The sequence below is a fragment of the Euphorbia lathyris genome, chromosome 4 (genome assembly GCF_963576675.1).
Source record: "Euphorbia lathyris chromosome 4, ddEupLath1.1, whole genome shotgun sequence".
NCBI classification, from domain to species: Eukaryota; Viridiplantae; Streptophyta; class Magnoliopsida; order Malpighiales; family Euphorbiaceae; genus Euphorbia; species Euphorbia lathyris.
This window is the reverse complement of record NC_088913.1, coordinates 23,739,780-23,758,919: the sequence shown is the minus strand read 5'-3', so window position 1 is coordinate 23,758,919 and position 19,140 is coordinate 23,739,780. Positions and strand designations below refer to the sequence as shown.

Here is a 19,140-nt window from a genome sequence, read left to right as displayed (position 1 = left end):
ATACTTCTAATAATTTATCATTCTAGAGAGACATAAATTTTAATAAAATTTTCATTACTTCCATTAATTTATCATTCTAGAGAGACATAAATTTTAATAAATTTTTCATTACTTCCATTAACTCCTAATTTAGAGTAAATTAATTTTCATTAACCTTCATTTACTTTAAAAAAACTGTTAAACAAGATTAATTTATCACAGGGATAAGTTGTAAATATGCCTCAAATATTTACAGGCAGGAGCAATTATACTCATAACGTGTAAAATGATGCAATTTCAAACATTATTATAAACACCGATATATTTTGTTCCTTAATCTGCACCAATTGCATATCAGTTGGTTCTAAAAAGAATATTTTATATTTTCCGTGTTTTAATAATAGAATTGAAGATTAATATTTATAAATTTGTAAAATATTTGAATTTTTTTATCCGAACTCATACAAAAAACAATATATTTTTTTAATTTTTTTAAAAGAATTCATGCCTTATCATATGTTTATAATCGGTTACTAATAAAATGATAAAAATGACTGTCTGAAACGTAGATGACAAGATTTATGACCGATAATACAGTTTAATGAATTATTTTTCAAATGCTTTATAAAACCATACTAATTTCCATTAATTTCCTCTTAAAGAAAAGTTTAATTTTCATTAATATTCATTTAATTTAAAATTAATAATAGTTTAGATTTCATTATTTTTATTTACCTCTATTAATCTCTCGTTTTTTATTTCCTATAGAATAAAACTTATTTAACACTATATAAAGTTATTTTGTCGTGAAGAACATAACCGACCTTTGTTAAAACCCTTACCAGTGTAGTGTATACAAGGAGTTGTCGGCGTTGAAATTAGGGATCGATGGAAGGAGAACCGAAATCGAAATCGAAATCGAAATGGTACGGACTGTATGTTTTGAAAAGCTTTCATTATCTTACATCTTTGTTTGTTATTCATTTGCGTTCTTTTTGTTTTTTCACTGGGATTAAAGGGTGCAAGGAGAGATTGGTGGAAGCTCCGACCGTCGTAACAGAGTCAACAAGAAGCTACATGGCTCTAGGTGAAGTTTCTAATTTATAATTACAGTAATTGCTTCACCGATTCTTAGGGTTTCGAATTTTGCTCTATTTCAACTTAACTTTTGTGATTGAACCAAGTAGTAGATCTGTTATATTTTGAGAGTCAATACCATGTTCTAATTTATAATTTTACAGTAATTGCTTCACCTATTCTTAGATGATAAATTAATGCACAAGGTTTCATGAATTCATGTCAAGTAGACCTTATTGCAGTATTCTGATAAAAGTTGTTTTCGCATTACATGTTTATCATTACTCACTCCTTTTCATTTGGTTTCTTCTGCAATTAAAGGATGCACAGAGGAACTGATGCCTCTCAAGGAGGCTCCAAGCCGCATCATAAGAGAGTCAAGAAGGAGCGTCTCCCTTGGTAAACTTTCTAATTTATAACTAATTCTTATTCTTAGGGTTTGAATTTTTGGCGACAATGAAATCCTGATTAGTTAATAATATTGATAGATAACATTGTAAAACATTATTGTACAATGTTTCATGAATTCATGTCAATTAATTAATTCCTGTTGTTGTGACTTTTAGCATTAATTGGTTGTAGGGTTTGATGTTTGCTTCTTATCACTGTGTTCTGAAAAGCTTTCACCTTACATGTTTATCATTAGTCTGTGCTTTTCATTTCATTTGTTCTGCAATTAAAGGGTGCAAAGGGGAATTGATGCCTCTCAAGGAGAGATGGGTGGAGGCTTCCAGCATCACCAAATCAAGTGTAAGAGAGTCAAGAAGAAGCGTGCCTCTAGGTGAAGTTTCTAACTCGTAATTAATTGCTTCACCAATTCTCAGGGTACTGAATTTTGGTCTATTTCAACTTTTGTGATTGAACAAAGTACTTTACCTGTTATATTTTGCGAGTCAAATACCATGTTCCGGTAACAAACCAAATCATACTTAGATGATAATTAATTGCTTCACCTATTCTTAGATGATAAATTACTGCCCTAGGTTTCATGAATTCATGTCAAGTAGACCTTGTTGTTGTGACTTTTAGTATGACTTGGTTTTAGGGTTTGATGCTTTCTTCTTATTGACGTGTTCTGAAAAGCTTTCGTGTTACATGTTTATCATTAGTATGTGCTTTTCATTTGGTTTGTTCTGCAATTAAAGGGTGCAAAGAGGAGGCTCCGTGCATAACAAAGTCAATAAGGAGTGGATGGCTAGGTAAAGTTTCTAATTTTTGGTGAATCAAATACCACGGTCTGGTTACAGATGAAATCCTAGTTAGTTAATAATGTTGATTGATAACATTGTGAAAAATTACTGCACAAGGTTTCATCAATTCATGTCAATTAGACGTTTGATGTTTTCTTCATACTGCTGTGTTCTGAAAAGCTTTCACATTACATGTTTATCATTAGTCTGTGCTTCTCATTTCCTTTGTTCTGCAATTAAAGGGTGCAAAGAGCAATTGATGCCTCTGATGAAGATATGGATGCAGGCTTCGAGTCTTGCCCATTCTTTTGGAGACCCATGAACAAATCAGTTGACCCCATGTAAAGTTTCTAATTTATTATTAATTGCTTCATTAATTGTCAGGGTTTTGAATTTTGGTCTCTCTCAACATCTGTGATTGAACGAAGTAGTTGATCTATTATAATTGGAGAGTCAAATACTATGGTTCGAGAACAAACCAAATTACATAACTCTGTGAAAGATTGCTGCAAAAGATTCATCTGTTTCTTTTGCATTCACGAGTGGTATATAAAAGGAGAAATTGTGACTTGTAGCATCAAATAAATCATAAGTTTCAATCTTTACTGATAAATATTACTATGACTTGAAAAATATATTTGTTAATAATTGCTGGCTTATGCTCAGCTATTACTATGACTATAATACTAATATTTAGCATGATTTGAGCAAATCAGATTCGTGGAAGTCCGGAAGGCTAAGGATCGTAGATATGCAAAGAAAGCTATGGAATTTTATGAAAAAAGCCAGGTTTCCCATTTGCTACGTCTTTCCTATTTATTTTAACCACTTGTGCTGCAGCATTTCTAATTTTACACTTGTTGGTAGGATGATGAGTTCGAAATTTTAGAAGTCTTGTATTCAGAACGTTCGAGGCTATTGAACCCTGAATCTAAGAGTGATCAAGCATGGTGTCATGTCAGCTTCATTGCTAAACCGAAGAATGCTGACTGCACTGATGTCTCTCCAAAACACTTCTTTGGTGAATTATTGGAAAGCGATTGTTCATCGAAATGTAATGCAACTTACTGTTGTACATTCGAGCCTAGTGATGATCCTGGTAATGCACATATTATCCTTTGCTGCTGGATTTCAAAATATAATTTGCAATTAAGTATCTTGGTTACATATTCATCAGTTGACAGCTAATAGATGAGTTTAAATTCCATAGTGTCATTAAGTAAAAAATTATATGCCCTGTTTTTGTTGATGTGAATACACACCTAGACTAAATGCTCAAGTTATAATATTGACTATGCACTTGATGCAGGATTCAACCATGGTTGTATATTATGTCCGGCTGGTCAGAAATTCCATCCTGCTAATGGATATCATGTTGGTCGTCCGCCATGGATTCAAGCGGGATTTGTATGGATTTAATCAAATTGGGCAATCCTGACTAGGCCACAACAAGATTAGAAAGTGTACATATGTGTATTTATTGGGGTATAATATATAGGTCGGAACAAGTTTAGAAACTTCAGTTGAAACAAACTTAAAAGGCGCGTGCAACACACCTTGTGTTCCATGTGCAACTTACTTTTTTGTTATTACATCTTTGGTTCTTCAAGGGAGAGATTCAAGGGAGAGAATGAATGAAAATATGTAATTTTTATTTCTTTTTAATCCATACAAAAGATTTGGTGTACGGGTTATCTGTGTGTATATTGTAGTGATTATTATTGTTGAAATCTGGGTAAAATGATTACAGGAGAAATCAGATCTAAAGTTAGAATTATTTTATTATTAAGAAGTGACTTAATATGTCATTTTATCCTTTGAATTTGTCTAAAAAATTTGATTGGTTTTTAATATTAAGAAATGACTTAATATGTCATTTGTTCCTTGAATTTGTCCAAAAAAATTGGATTGATTTTTTGAACTTTCAAAGTGTTTCAATAGCTTTTGCGATTTGTATAAAATGGTTAGTTAATTAATCATTTAGTTAAAAAAGGTAAGTTGCGAAGATGTGTTGCACGAGTATTATTACATGATAGATTAAAAAAGTTTTTATTTGCTAACTATAAAACTTTAGAACTGTGTATCCTGGCTTTGGTCGTTTCATTTTTTTAGACGCATGTAATACATCTTTTATATTTAATTTATTTTTGCAAGCGAGTGATTAATTGATTATATTTTACGCAAGTTTAGGATGCTAATTGAATATTTTATATAAGTTGAGGAAGCTATCAGAACATTTTGAAAGTTTACAAAATCATTCAACCTTTTTGGACAAGTTGAGGCAACAAATGATGTATTAAGTAAATTAACCCTGAAAGTTGAGGGAAAATGATGTATTAATTGATATTAGTATTTCATTTATGATAGTTATAAGTAAATTAAACATGGTGATTTATTTCAATTAGAGCCTTTCACTTTATGGGCAATAACAATGGGTCCAACATTTTTATAGTCAAATCTACTACACCAGTAAATTACTACACACTAATCAAATAAATAATCAAGATAATAAACAATTTTTTACATTTGACATACACACAAAGATTAATTGATCCTTTTCGAAAGAAAAAAAAATTAACTGATCAATAAAAAATAATATATTATTAATAATTATAATAATGTTATTTGGATCTTGAATGATCAAATTATGATTATTCAACATTAGATCTAGGCTTACTAAATTTAATAAGTTTAGATATATGAACTACTAAATTTATTTGATCAATTCAATAATCCAATAAATAATCAAGATAATAAACAATTTTATACAATTGACATATACAAAGGTTAATTGATCAATAAAAAATAATATATCATAAAGTGGAGATTCAAAGTATTCTAAAGCTTAGATTTATTAAACCTATATCTAATAGTTAATGATCAAATTCACTTGGTCATTAATGTACATGTGAATATTCCTTAATATATCCAACCCCAATCTATACAAAGCAGGCTTGAACAGGTTCAACCAGTGCACTTATGAACAATTTAATACTAAGATAAAAGAAACTTGTCAAACTAATAATAATTAAGTTTGTAACATACAAGTTCATCATAAAAAATTATCTCAAATATTTGGTGTACACGTTATTAACACAATTATAAACAACATGTCAATATATATGAAACCAAAGGGGTATCAGCCAAATTTGGAAAAATGAAATTTTACTAACCACAGGTATCAATCTGAAAATATGTGAAACCACAGAGGTTTATTTGAAATTAACCCTTAATTTAATCAATAATTATATAAAAATAATAATCATAATTAATATATTTAAAAATAGATTAGTGGGGCATGTCCGGTTTAAATGGTCTCATTTTTGTTAAAGAGAATGATATCGTTAGATTGCTTGTTATTTCAGATTGCAAGGCAGCTACTGATAGTTCAGCTATATAGATTCTCTCGTTTAAACAAGTGGGCTGCTATTTGCCGCAATATGTTTTTCCACCTACCGCACTGTTTTGACAATTATGCCCTCCTCATAATTTAAACTCAAAAACCAAAACTTTTTTTTCCTCTCTTTTTCTCCCAAGCCTAAAAACTCTAATTGGACGAAAATGGACCCGATAATTCCCGAAGACCATGATTTCATACAAGAGGTAATCCTACGATATAAATTTAAATTTAAATTTAAATTTCGTTTTTTGAATTTATTTATTTTTTTAATTGAATTGGCCTAAACGGGCGGCCGATGCTGTTCGTCCGCACGGCCGAACTGCCCGTTCGGCCTACGGAACGAGCGGCATGCGCTGCTCGTTCCGCGGGCCGAACGAGCGGAGCGCGCTGCCCGTTCGGCCTGCGGAACGAGCAGCGCATGCCGCTCGTTCCGCAGTCGGCGCGCGCGGCGTGACTTTCCCGTTCCCACGTACGGTGGAACGGGCAGGCTGCCCATTTAGGCATAATTTGACCAATTTGCCGCATTTTAACCGGGCAGCCTGTCCGTTTAGCCTATACGAGACCCGAACAAGCTCGGAATTGTATTTTTTAACCCGACTAAGCCCTAAATTTAAATTTTTAAATTTTTACATGTATTGTTAATACCTATTATGCAACCGAATGTCATTTTTTAACATTTTTTTGCGTATTGTTAATACATATTATGCATTTTTTATATATTTAGGAATCGTTAGAAGATTGGCAACCGGATGTCATTGATTACAGTTCTCGTTTTATAACGGACACCGTTTTCGCTTCGTGTGAAGATGCTGTTACTTGGGCAAAACAGGTAGCTATTCGAATTGGGTTTGAGATTACAATATCTTCGCATAAAAATGGTGGAAAGAAAAAGCAATTGAGATGTTCACGGGGTGAACGCTACAGAGGGAAAACAGATGATGCAGGGTTAATACGAAAAACGAAAACTAAAGCGTGCAGGTGTAAATTTGAGGTTAAAGCCTATCAACGGTCAGACCTTACTGGTTGGGGGATAAAGGCTAAGGCTGGATTAAATGGTCAGCACAATCATTCGTTACGTGTGTATCTAGAGGGAAGTCGGCAGATGAGCGGACTCAGTATCGCATCTAAATTAATCGTTCGTGATATGAGTTCGGCTCAAGCAAAGCCTTGTGCTATTTTAGCAGCCGTTAAAGAAAAGCATCCTGAAGACCACCCAACAATTAAACACGTCTACAACTATAGAGATAAGATGAGGAATGATGGGTTTGAAGGTAGAGACTTGGCTAGTGAGTTCTATCATATCGCTCTCGAGAACAAGTATGCTCTTTATACGCAAACTGAGGGTGATTCCAGCGTCATTACACATGTGTTTATGGCACATCCAGAATCAGTAGATTTATTCAAGACTTATCACTGGTACATCGGCATTGATTCCACGTACAAAACCAACAAGTACAAAATGTCATGTTGAAATTGTTGGGATGACGCCTTGCAATAACAATTTCAAGATCGCATATGCCATCATTAAAGATAAGACTGAAGGAAGTTACCGTTGGGTCCTGCAGCGGCTGAGGGTTTTGATTGAGTTTGATCTCAACCCAACTGTTATCGTCAGTGATAGGGAGTTGGGGTTGTTGAAACTGATTCTGGATGTTTTCCCACATACAGCACATTTGCTATGCACATGGCATATAAACAAGGATGTAGAAGATCGGGCATACAGAATCATGGGAGACAAATCAATTGCCGGCAAATTCAAGAATGGAAAATGGAGAACATTAATTGAATCTTTATCCATTGCGGAGTGTTGAGCGATTTCCGCAAGTGCACGGTATACGCTTGTAGTAATAAAAGATATCAATCCCACAGGGAACGCTTTTTTAACAAAACTTCTTTACAATCGGTTAAAACTAATTTAAGGTTTATAATATGGAAAAATCGTTTAATCGGTTTTGGTTTTGAAATAGCTAGAATAAGAATTAGATTAGAATATGAAGATTGTTAGAAAATATCTGATTTAAGATTGAATTTGCAAAACAGGAACATTTTAGTACTTTAGAAAAGTAAGCAGGTATATTTGTTTGCATTAAGCAAAGAAACAACTTTCAACTTTGTATGAATTATAACGATGAAATAAATGACGGAACCTCTAATTAATTAGCTTTGAACGTGACAAAACCCTTTCGGGATAGTTGCCCTTAATCAAATTAAAACTCTTTCTAGATGATAATTTGCCTAAGTGTTCAAAAAAGTTTCCTTGTAAAGATTTAAATTAAATACGTTTTAATGAAAACACCAGCATCAATCCACTTCGGCTCATTTACCAAAGTGCTACATAATAATCTATCGAATAGAACAGACTTTATTAGATGAAATATAAATTGATACAAGTTTATAGAGAACATGGAGCATTGAATTCTTCGACGGCGTGCAAGTGAACGGGTTGTCAATCCTTTCCTTGGGTTTCGTTCGAGTTTGTCAGGCTCAGGGGCGAATCCTCTACTCAATCTTCTCGTTGAATCTTCGTAATAGAGACTGGGTCGGTCCACTACCAAAATGAAAACTAAACTGGAACAATGCCTAAACGCTACTGAATTTGTTATTATTTAGTAAACAATGTGTGTACATTATATTGCTTTTTACAGAATCTAAATCTAACTTCTGAATCACTTGACTCGGAATTTCTGCATAAATTCTACACTAATTTCTTTCTTCTACACATATCACATCATATTTTTCAACTCTCCATCAACTCTTTATTTATAGATGTTGAAGAGTATTGATCGAAGTGTCGTGTCCGTTGTGGAAAGACGTATCCATTGTGGAGAGACGTATACCTTGTGAAGGGACATTCTTATCCATTCGAATGATCGCGTTCCGTCGAAAACGAAAGTGTGTAACTAGGCTTCCAAATCTCCTGCTCGTACCGAGAATGGGGGAGCATCAAGTGGTCTTCAAACGAAGGGGAAAAATGCCTGGCGACGCGTGTCGCGACCGTGAAAAGGGAAAGCCGCGATCGCGGCACGGAGCATTTTTGGTTTTCCAGCTCTCATTCGTGTCCTCGACTTGGCGTTATTAATTTTCATCGTCTTCGACTCCTTTTGTAGGCTTTTCTTCTATTTTTGAGCTCTTTTTACTCCTATTTGGATTTTACCAAATATTTATGTACCTTGCATGAAAGAAACATATTCGAAAGTAAAAGCATTCTAAATAGGTATAAATAGCATAAATTCGTAGCAATATTGATGTAATTATTGATGATATTTTAGGTATATTTTGGGCTTAACACGGAGTACGAGGACAATCTCGGCAAGATGAAGGATTCGATGAGCAGGTACCAAACTCTTATTTCGTACGTTGAGGAGACGTGGTTGGTGCATAAGGAGAAGTTTGTTGTTGCATGGACGGAAAATTTCTTACATTTTGGCAACACTACCACTTGTCATGTGGAGAGCGAACATGCGAGTATGAAACAATGGCTCAATACATCCAAAGGATCACTGGATACGGTATGGCAAAAGGTTCATAAGCAGATAGAAGCCCAGGCATCTCATATCAGGTATTTTCAATAAGTTCTATTGGAAGATGTTTGTATTCTTATCATGTATTTGTAAATCTCAGTCAACTGATGGTATGTTTATGTTCTTATTAGGTACATGCTTGAGCAGTCCAGGCTTCGTAAAGGAGTCTCTTACTCCGAATTCCCCTTTAACCACCTGGTATGCAAAGTCTCACACTACTGCATGCAACTAATCAATGTTGAGTTAGCTCACATGAGAAGTCTGAGCCATGAAGTGAATGCGCGTTGTGGATGTGTATTGAGAACCTCTCATCAGATACCATGTGCATGCGAGATCAAACAAGCTTATGAGTCCGGTGATCTTATCAGTGTTGAGAGGGTTCATGTGTTATGGAGAACATTTTTGATTAATTATGGCCAGACTCATGAAACTGAAGGGTGTAATGATCAGACAGAGGATCAGAGATATTTTAAATCCTTAGTCGACCAGGTATCTAAAGGTGACCCAGCCTTGCTGCGAAACATTTCAATACTTATACATGATCAACTACACCCTGATCAAGCACATTACACCGAACCTGATGTGAAAATTAACGTTCGAGGACGACCGAAGTTGGGTAAATCTACAAAACGTATGCCTAGTGCCTGGGAGTACAACGAACCTCGGCGGGGACGTGCTCGTTCTAGTAGTTCGTCTAGGAGCCGTGGTAGAAGTGGTAGGAAAAGCTCTTCATCATCTGTTCATAATTTTGCATCCTCAGGTAATACAGTTTTGCAATATCTAATTCATTTACACTTAACATAAGTTATGTGCGGTTTACAATATCTTATTTTGATTCAATGCAGATGGAAATACGTACGAAGTTAATGATTTTATTCATTCTGACAAAGTAATTGGGATCATTAAGCCGTAGTTGAAACATATTACGACGTAGTCGGTGATGGAAATTGTGGCTTCCGTGTTGTTTCTTCCTACATTTTTGGCACCGAAGAGAAGTGGCAATCAGTCAGGCATCACATAAGGAATGAAGTAATTGCTAACCGTTCTCGGTATGAATCTGTGTTAATTGACGGTGTTGATGCAACAATTAATAGAATCACTTGGGACGGTGGAGCTTGTTCGCAGGAGCATTGGATGCTCGCTTATGATGACATGTTTCTGATTGCTACATTGTACAATGCTGCTGTAATGTTTTTTGGTTACGTTGATGGAAATAACTCTACTTTTTGTGGTACTATTTTACCAGTGTATGCCCCTTCCACTGCTACAAGACCAGAACGAGAGATCTGCATAGCTCATTTGGGTACGCACTGTCGCCACTATATTCGTTTAAATTTATCTCCTAATTTTCCAGTCCCTCCTGTAATAGAATGGTGGAAGGGGCACCATGAACGTAACGTTGAAGGGTGGGATCGCATTTATGCAACTAGGACAACACAATGGACAAGACTGGTTCAACTTAGATTTGGATAGCATTTTATGCGTTCCATATTGATTCTGGATAGATTTTGGATAACAAACAGTTGCTGTTTTGATTCAGTTTAGTTCATTCGAGTTACATTTTATGTCTGTATTGTGACTGTAATGATTCTATATTGATCTGTATTAATCTGGATAGCTTTTTATGCGTTCCATGTTGATTCTGGATAGATTCTGGATAACAAACAGTTGCTGTTTTGATTCAGTTTAGTTCATTCGAGTTACATTTTATGTCTGTATTGTGACTGTAATGATTCTATATTGATCTGTATTAATCTGGATAGCTTTTTATGTGTTCCATGTTGATTCTGGATAACAAATAGTTGTTGTTTTGATTATCTGAATGTCAAAAAGTACTAAAATGATAACGTACATAATAAAAGATATTATCTGAATGACTAAAATGACAACGTACATAATAAAAGATATTATCCGAATAATCCAGTAAAAACGTACATAATAAAAGATATTATCTGAATGCCAAAAAGTACTCAAATGCCAACGTCCATATACCGCTAATAAAAAGTACTAAAAACACAACCACAAATCACTTGGCCGAATTCCAAGCATCCAAAATCTGATCGTACGACTGTCTCCACTCAGCCGCAACATCCTCGTCAAAAAGGTTCATCGCGTCCAATGCACCTTCTCCCCAGTTAGCCGAATGGCTAACCCACTAGCAAAAGAAATAACCCAATATGAATAAATATCAATTCATTTGATTTCATTCTGATAGTTGTAAATAAATTGATTAAAAATTAAATTACTTACCACTTCGCTGTTCGAGCGAGTATGAATAACCGGTCCGGGTTCAAGCATATCCGGTAGTAGCTGAGGGTGTGAATGCAGACAGTACCATGGCATGTACTGCTCCTCACAGTCTGAATGAGTCCGTGCAAGAGTGAACCAAGACAATATAAGCATGCAAGCCTCGGGAAACGAGGTCCAAAGATCCTCCGCCATATCGGGGGGCACTTCTACCCGATACTTCAAGCTGGACCAAGGACGAATAGACTTTAATGGCCTCAAGATCGGCCGGGGTATGGTCTTCATGTAACCTAACTGGCGAAGGCATATCCCCAGCATGTACGGCTCAATCACATCCCTGTAACGTATCCATCCGGCGTATATCGTCCTAGGGGTATGCGTAATGACATCAGGACCATACGGCATCCACATCACCTACAGACGTATACAACAACATTAACATGCAAATAATACAAGTAAATGAATTTGGATTTTTTAATTAAATTGAAATTGTACCTCATCAGCAGTCAATTCATCAATCCAGACACGATATGATTTCAGTCGATCCCCACTTTTCTCCAACGGTATAGATGGCCACATGCAAGCCCTCGGCATCGCTGGATCCAATGTGACTCCCTCCCACTGAGGCCTGAAGCATGGGAAGTACTCATAAATCCATGCCTGAAGCAGTGTCAGACAACCCGTGATCTGTCCGCAATCTCCTCTGCTAGCAATACCTATATGACGGTATAGATATGCTAGTGCAGCTGAGCCCCACGAGAGTCCAATGGCTCCAGCTACAGAGTTCTGTACCTCCAACAGATAAGAAGGTCGAATGAGGTCTCCATTCTTGTCCATGAACAGTGTGCAACCGAGCATCAGAAACGTCCAAGCAATAGCCTGTGCATCAGCAATCCGATCTCCTTGACAATATTCCAATACAGAAGCCGCTCGTATACCGCCATTAAAATAGTGACCCTTCTGTAACTCCGCCCGAGTCATACTAAACAACTCCATCACACAAGACTGAAGCTCCTCAACACTCGCATCAGCAGTCACCATAGCCCCATCGATGGGGATGCGCAAAATCTGCCACACATCATGCAACATAATGCTCATCTCACCAAACGACATGTGAAATGATGACGTGTCTAGCTGCCACCGCTCCACAAAAGCCACAATCAGGGACGCATCGATGTGGCCATACATGATATTGGGTAAATGGGACAATCCAGTTGACTCTATACGGTTCTAGAGCTGCTCAGAAGCACCACCGTACCATACACACAGCTTCCCACAGTATAATGATCATGTCTGACACATGAGGAGGCCCCTATCTTGCCCTCTCCAAATAGCAGTGGCAATATGTCCTAGGAAGCTCGAGATCACAGTACCATCAGAAGGACCCCCAGGAACCGGGGTCTTCACGATCCAGTCGTCCTCTACATCATTCTTCGAGCGTTTGCTGCTACCTGAAATTACAGTAAACTCATTTATTATATTCGTATATTTTATAATAATCACGAATAAATAACATAATATAAGTAAATTTAAATTTTTCACCCGAAGACGACCCTGCTGTAGAAGCAAAACGTCCGCTAGGACCCCTCGGTATGGTCTTAGTAGGTACTCGCACAGAGGATGAACTCTGAGGAGGTATAGAGTCATCATCGCCGTCCATCTCTACAGCATCCGCCATCTCCACAGCCTGAGCCCTCTGGGCATCCACCATCAATATCTGGTCCTCCCGTTCCCTCCGGGCAGAGGCAGTCACAACACGTGACCTTGTATGTCTCTTTTCAGAACGGTTCTCTTCAACATCAGCCTGTAAAAACCAAAACCATTATAACATTTATACGTAAAAACCATTTGGGAATTACCATAGGCCGGGTCGAACCAAGTAATAACCCCAAAAAATAAAATTTCGGCCTGAATTTGGCCTAAACAGAGCGCCGCAATCGTCCGACCGATGGGCTGAACGATTGCGACGCTCGTGTCCGCCGTACGGTGGAACGGGCAGTGGGCACCGTTCCACTTTACGGTGGAACGGTAGCGCCTTTCGTTCCATCGTAAAGTGGAACGAACGGCCATGCCGTTTTCGCCGACATGGATCTCCTTGACGGATACCCCAGGTCAAAGTAAACTCCTCAGACATATCCCCATTAATCAAAACTTGAAAAACAAGAGAAGAAATACAAGCCTCGATTAAATTCCTCCACTTATCCAGAATCCTAGCTTTCTTCAGATTATCCATAAGCAAGGATCTCTATGCATACCTCCTCAACAAGATCCCCTAGCAATTCCTCTTATAATTTCACATAAATTGTTTTCAGTGAAGGATTCATTGATCCAAAAGCTCACACCTTTATAACATGGAGGATACTGCAAAAACGTCTAGGCGTAAGTGTCCAAAATGTTGTTCACTACTCACCCAATCTTTCTAAGTGAAAGAGGGAAGGATGTGAAAAAGAAAAAGAAAAGAAATGCATATTGACATTGGAAAAACATTAGCAAACCTTTGAGAACGGCTTGAATTTGACCCCCAATTGGCCACTAGAAAACTGCATAAAAAAAGTGAAAAAATGTGTCACTCATGCATCTTAGTTCTTTAATATACAACTGACTATGATTAAAGAAGGTCAAACTTGAAATGAACTGACTGGTATAGAGACAATGGAGGAAAAGAAAATCAGATGACAGTATTATAATTCAGGACTGACCTGGGAAGTGAAACGTTCGTCACTTGACTAGAAAAGCTGAATAGCAGGTATGTCAAGTAAAACCATAGAAAGACGCTCCAATCCAAGTCCAAAAGCCCAAGCAACGTTATTAGGTCTGCCATTTTTCTTTAACATTTCTTGCGCAGTCACACCAGAACCTAAGACTTCCAACCAGTCGTCCTGAAAACCATTGGTCAACAATTAGTGAGTCAGATGCAGTCCAAATTTTTTGATGAAGAAAGTTGGTATAGGCTTAGGATCTAGTTATGAGAAGGGTATGTTCTGGTTCACTTAAAGGTTCATTTAGAGAGAGAGAGAGAGCCCTTTGATCTAATAGACTTTTCTTTACAACAATGCATAATTCTAGTTTGTATTATAGTTACTGACAATTGACAGCTCAAGGATAACTTCTCTGGATAAAAATACAAAAGCAGCTTTAGAGCATCCATAGTGGTTCTCTTTTAGGACTGATCTGCAATTTCAAAGTCTTAAAACATGGTATCTAACCACTAAAGCATTTCAAGTTTTAAGTATCCACAATTAGACAGTATTCACATTTGGATACTGATAAAAAAAATTGCCCTCCCTTACGTGTCTCTCCATGAGAAAGCTGTGGTCTTCATACAAAGCAGTCCGGGCGTCCACCAAAATGAAGGAAGAAAGTGGGCCAACCTACATCTACACCAATAAATTAAATTACACTTAATTTTTGCTTTCAGTTTTTTTAATATCAACTATGAAAATAATGCACAATCTTTCTATAAACTGGTTCCTTAAAACAATATGTAATTTATTTTAGGGAAAAGTACAAAAATAAACCTTGTGGTTTGACCCATTTTCGAACTACACCCCTGTGGTTTAAAAGTTTGCAAGTTGGTACCATGAACTTCATTCCGTTAGCAAACATATACCAAATTGACTAACGGTGTTAAAAGTCAAAGGGAAAATAGTTAATTTGGTCCTTATATTTATTTATTTTATAAATTAACTTCCCTTATTATCTACTTAACACAAACAAACCCCAAAATTAAAAATAAGAATCAAATACACCGTCTTCTTCACCTCTTTTATGATTTTATTTTTTTTTCTTTCTCTCTCCTCTCTCTCATCTTTCCCTCTCTAAATCAATTTCACCATGAGTGTAATTTACCTTTTTTCATTCTAAACATTGAATTGAACACTACTAAATAATCAATCAACCTAGAAATTCTATAAAATTGAAACCTAATTAACTGTGAAATGGATCAGGAAAATCGCTCTAGAATTCACGGACAAATACCTGAAAGAACCAAGAATTGCAGGATCCAAAAAAATCAATTGAATGTATTTGATTCTTATTTGAATGCGGACGTCAAACACAGATAGAGAGAGAGAAGCAAGTGGAATGAATGCCGGCGTCAATAAGTCAATTCACATTTAGCAGAGCAGTAAAAGTCAGCAAATGTCACAGCCAGAGCCAGCCACCACCAACAACTTTCAGTTTCAGTCAACACACAAAAACTTCTTCCGGTGTTTTGTTTTCTTCACCATTTATTCATCAATTCATCAAATCAATCTCCTTCTCCAATGATTCCGATTCCAATTCCGATTTGATTTGGTTTGATTTTCAATTTCAAATCAAACACCCAGCTTCCTTCATTTGATTCCGAGATGGATCACAGCCGCGGGGGTTTTGAATTGCAAAACATAAACAACAACAAGATCGAGGAACATCCAGATGGAGGCGGCGGCGGAGGAGGAGTGAGGAAAGAGGCGCAACAGTTTTCAGTGGAGAGAGTGTTCGAAGAACAAGAGCAAGTTCCGTCATGGAAAGAGCAACTTATTTAAGGGCTTTTTGTGTGAGTTTTATTCTAAGTATATTGTTCTGCTTCATTGTGATGAAGCTTAATCTTACTACTGGAATTATACCTTCTCTCAATGTTTCTGCTGGACTTTTGGGGTTCTTTTTCCTCAAGATTTGGACCACTTTTCTTCAGAAATCTTCACTTTTGAAACTGCCTTTTGCTAGACAAGAGAATACTGTTATCTAATTAATTGAATGTATTTGATTTTTATTTTTAATTTTGGGAGAGGAGAGAGAAAGAAAAAAAAATAAAATCAAAAGAGAGTTGAAGAAGATGGTGTATTTGATTCTTATTTTTAATTTTGGGGTTTGTTTGTGGTAAGTAGATAATAAAGGGAGTTAATTTATAAAATAAATAAATACAAGGACCAAATTAACTCTTTTCCCTTTGACTTTTAACACCGTTAGTCAATTTGTTATATGGTTGCTAACGGAATGAAGTTCATGGTACCAACTTGCAAATTTTTAAACCACAGGAGTGCAGTTCGAAAATGGATCAAACCACAAGGTTTATTTTTATACTTTTCCCTTTATTTTATCAACTTCTAATTTATTAAAACACACCAACTAGTAACTTATTTAAAAATAGCAACATTATTATTAATAAATATTTATTTTCAAAAATATATATTTTTAAATTAATAACATTTAAATTATTTAAGAACAATATAAATAATTATTAGTAGTGAAAAAATTAGAATAAAATATAAAAAAATATATTATAACGTGTGAGACCCATTAAAATAAGATGAGAGTGTCTAACCATTAGAGATAGTTTTTTAAGGAGAGTATTTTAATTTGGATGGTGTTTTGTAATAATGTAAAATGATGAGATGTTGATGGTCGGAGTATCCAACCACTAGACTTGCTCTTAGTTAAAACAAAGCAAACTGACACCTACATATAGCAAGCAAAATTAACATAAACACACAACCAATCTATCACATAATAAAACCAATCCTAATATTTTCAACATTGACATCAGTTTTTTCTCTGGAAGGATATTTCAGTGCTACACAAACTTTTATGGGTTATGCTGTCCAAATATTGTCCATATCAACAAAAGTCCCATTTTATTTCACTTCCAATTCTGTAAAATTACTATCTACTTTTCTCATGTTAAACTTAATTTAGGTCCCAAGTTCACAGTGATCACTTTGAGCAGTCCTTGAACTGAATTTTAAGACACGTAGTGGTCATATTTCTTCGTGTTATTCGTACCAATAATTAGCAGCTGAAATTTCAGAAAACATTACAGCAACTTAACGCAAGACCCCAAATTTCAGAAGATTAACATGTGTTATTTAACAAGTTCTAATATAACTAAAGCCAAAGACAAAGTTATTTAACAAATGAATTCCTGGCTCACCTTATCAAATTAAGGTCTGCCGTAGAATTTGAAAAACCTATAGTGAATCATTTGACGAAATCTACTCTTCTTTCTGCTCTTCATTTACTGAATTTGAGAAACTTGCACAATTGATCATAATTATTCAGTAAATATTTCACTTCATATTGTAACACTTACACAATTGATTTGTTTAAAAATCCACCGTATTTATCATCCAAAACATGAGGAGAATCAAACTTGAGGAGAATCCACCCTACCTACAATGCAAAGCCGAGGTAGATACCCAAACATAAGATCATTAGGAAAATCTGATCTTCTAACGAGATGAGCTGAAGAAGAAAGACATCTTCTAAGGAGATGATCTTCTAACGACATCAGCCGAGGTAGAACTGCACGATGGAGAAGAAGAAGAAAGACGATATGAAGAAGAAAGTATATCGGTGATCCAAAGTAAATCTAAAATCAGATGATATGTTGGAATGAACCTAAGGACTCTTTCTTATATGGGCTGTCCAAATGGACTTCTTTTCATAAAGCCCATGGGGCGGTTTTGAAAAAGGCCACTATTAAAAGGCTGCTAAAGCCCTTTTTTTTTTGTAGTGACTTGATGCAGGATTCAACCATGGTTGTATATTTTGTCCGGATGGTCAGAAATTTAATCCTGCCAATGGATATCATGTTTGTTCTCTACCAATGCATTGAAGCGGGATTTGTATGGATTTAATCAAATTGGGCAATCCTGACTAGGCCGGAACAAGATTAGAAAGAGTATATATGTGTGTTTATTTGGGTATAATATATAGGAGGTTGGAACAAGGTTAGAAACTTGAGTTTGGAACAAACTTAAAAGGTGCGTGCAACACAGCTTGTGTAGATAGAGTGGAACTTTGACAGCCGACAAACTTAACTTATATATATGTATATAAAGTGCATACTCATTGAACTTATTAAGAATCCTTAATCTCTTTTTAACTTTGTTATATTTTTCTGTAGTTTTTATTTTTAGACTTGTGAAGAGCTTCACAAACCGACACTACAACAAATTGTATCTATAACTACGAAAGTTACCTATAAAATTAATTTTAGTAGCTAAATATATAGTAATAGTCACAATCTGAGTCACCCGATGAGGAGACACTAGAGGCGGTATTAACTATGGCTAAGTACAAAGGAGATGAGAACCCCATCGACCACGTGAACCGTTTCCGGACTCACATGTTTGACACGGGACTCTATCGAAGTGAATTGATCCAACACTTTCCAAAGACACTCATAGGAGAAGCTCTGATATGGCACCGAATGCTCTCGGCAAAGACAAAAAGGGACTGGGGATCCCTCATGGAGGCCTTTGTGCGGAGATATGAGATATATATTCCGTGGATAGGGTCGTTGGAGGATTTAGAAAGGATCAAGCAGTTTCCCGAGGAAGCATTCATGGATTACGCTAGAAGGTGGAGGTTCAAGTACGCCTCATGTCAGGTCACTTTGAGCAATCAAGAGCAACTTATGTGTATCCGAAAGGGGGCTATTCCGCTTGTAGCAAAGGGGTTGAGCAGGGTGTTCTTGAGGGATTATGACGAACTGATAGGCTGGGCTCGGTATGGATCGTCGGACCTTTCCTACATAAATCCAAACGTCCCTCACGTGATGGATCTGGTGGTCGTAGATATTTGGGGAAGTTCCTCGAATGAGGAAGGTATCAATCAGAGAGCTCCAATCAATATCTGGGATGAGTCTGATGAAGAGCTGGAAATTGCTGTTACGACGAGGTCGGACCGAGTGTCCAAGGGAAAGATTCTGCCAGCGTTTGAGATCTTCAACAATGTTTCCGAC

At 36.2% G+C, this 19,140-nt stretch overlaps 2 protein-coding genes across 3 annotated transcripts; one reads left to right on the top strand and one right to left on the bottom strand.

The window, feature by feature from the left end:
* Positions 1-757: 757 nt before the first annotated feature.
* LOC136227913 (uncharacterized) lies at positions 758-3,976 on the top strand. The gene is made up of 9 exons (XM_066016710.1): positions 758-905; positions 998-1,066; positions 1,378-1,455; positions 1,739-1,837; positions 2,202-2,255; positions 2,489-2,587; positions 2,963-3,035; positions 3,114-3,345; positions 3,556-3,976. Exons 1-9 carry the CDS (start codon positions 868-870, stop codon positions 3,663-3,665), a joined length of 852 nt encoding a protein of 283 aa, XP_065872782.1. The 5' UTR covers positions 758-867; the 3' UTR covers positions 3,666-3,976.
* Positions 3,977-11,047: 7,071 nt separating this feature from the next.
* LOC136226776 (protein MAINTENANCE OF MERISTEMS-like) lies at positions 11,048-15,748 on the bottom strand. 2 transcript variants are annotated; one of them, XM_066015427.1, is made up of 9 exons: positions 15,393-15,748; positions 14,705-14,791; positions 14,114-14,293; positions 13,910-13,954; positions 13,594-13,775; positions 12,957-13,218; positions 11,910-12,865; positions 11,418-11,828; positions 11,048-11,322 (listed from the first exon to the last, which is right to left on the bottom strand). In XM_066015427.1, the coding sequence occupies exons 7-9, from the start codon at positions 12,600-12,602 to the stop codon at positions 11,194-11,196; spliced, it is 1,233 nt and encodes a 410-aa protein (XP_065871499.1). In that variant the 5' UTR covers positions 12,603-12,865; positions 12,957-13,218; positions 13,594-13,775; positions 13,910-13,954; positions 14,114-14,293; positions 14,705-14,791; positions 15,393-15,748; the 3' UTR covers positions 11,048-11,193. The 2 variants fall into 2 exon arrangements, with proteins under 2 accessions (XP_065871499.1, XP_065871500.1); XM_066015428.1 differs by lacking the exon at positions 14,705-14,791.
* Between the last annotated feature and the right edge of the window lie 3,392 nt (positions 15,749-19,140).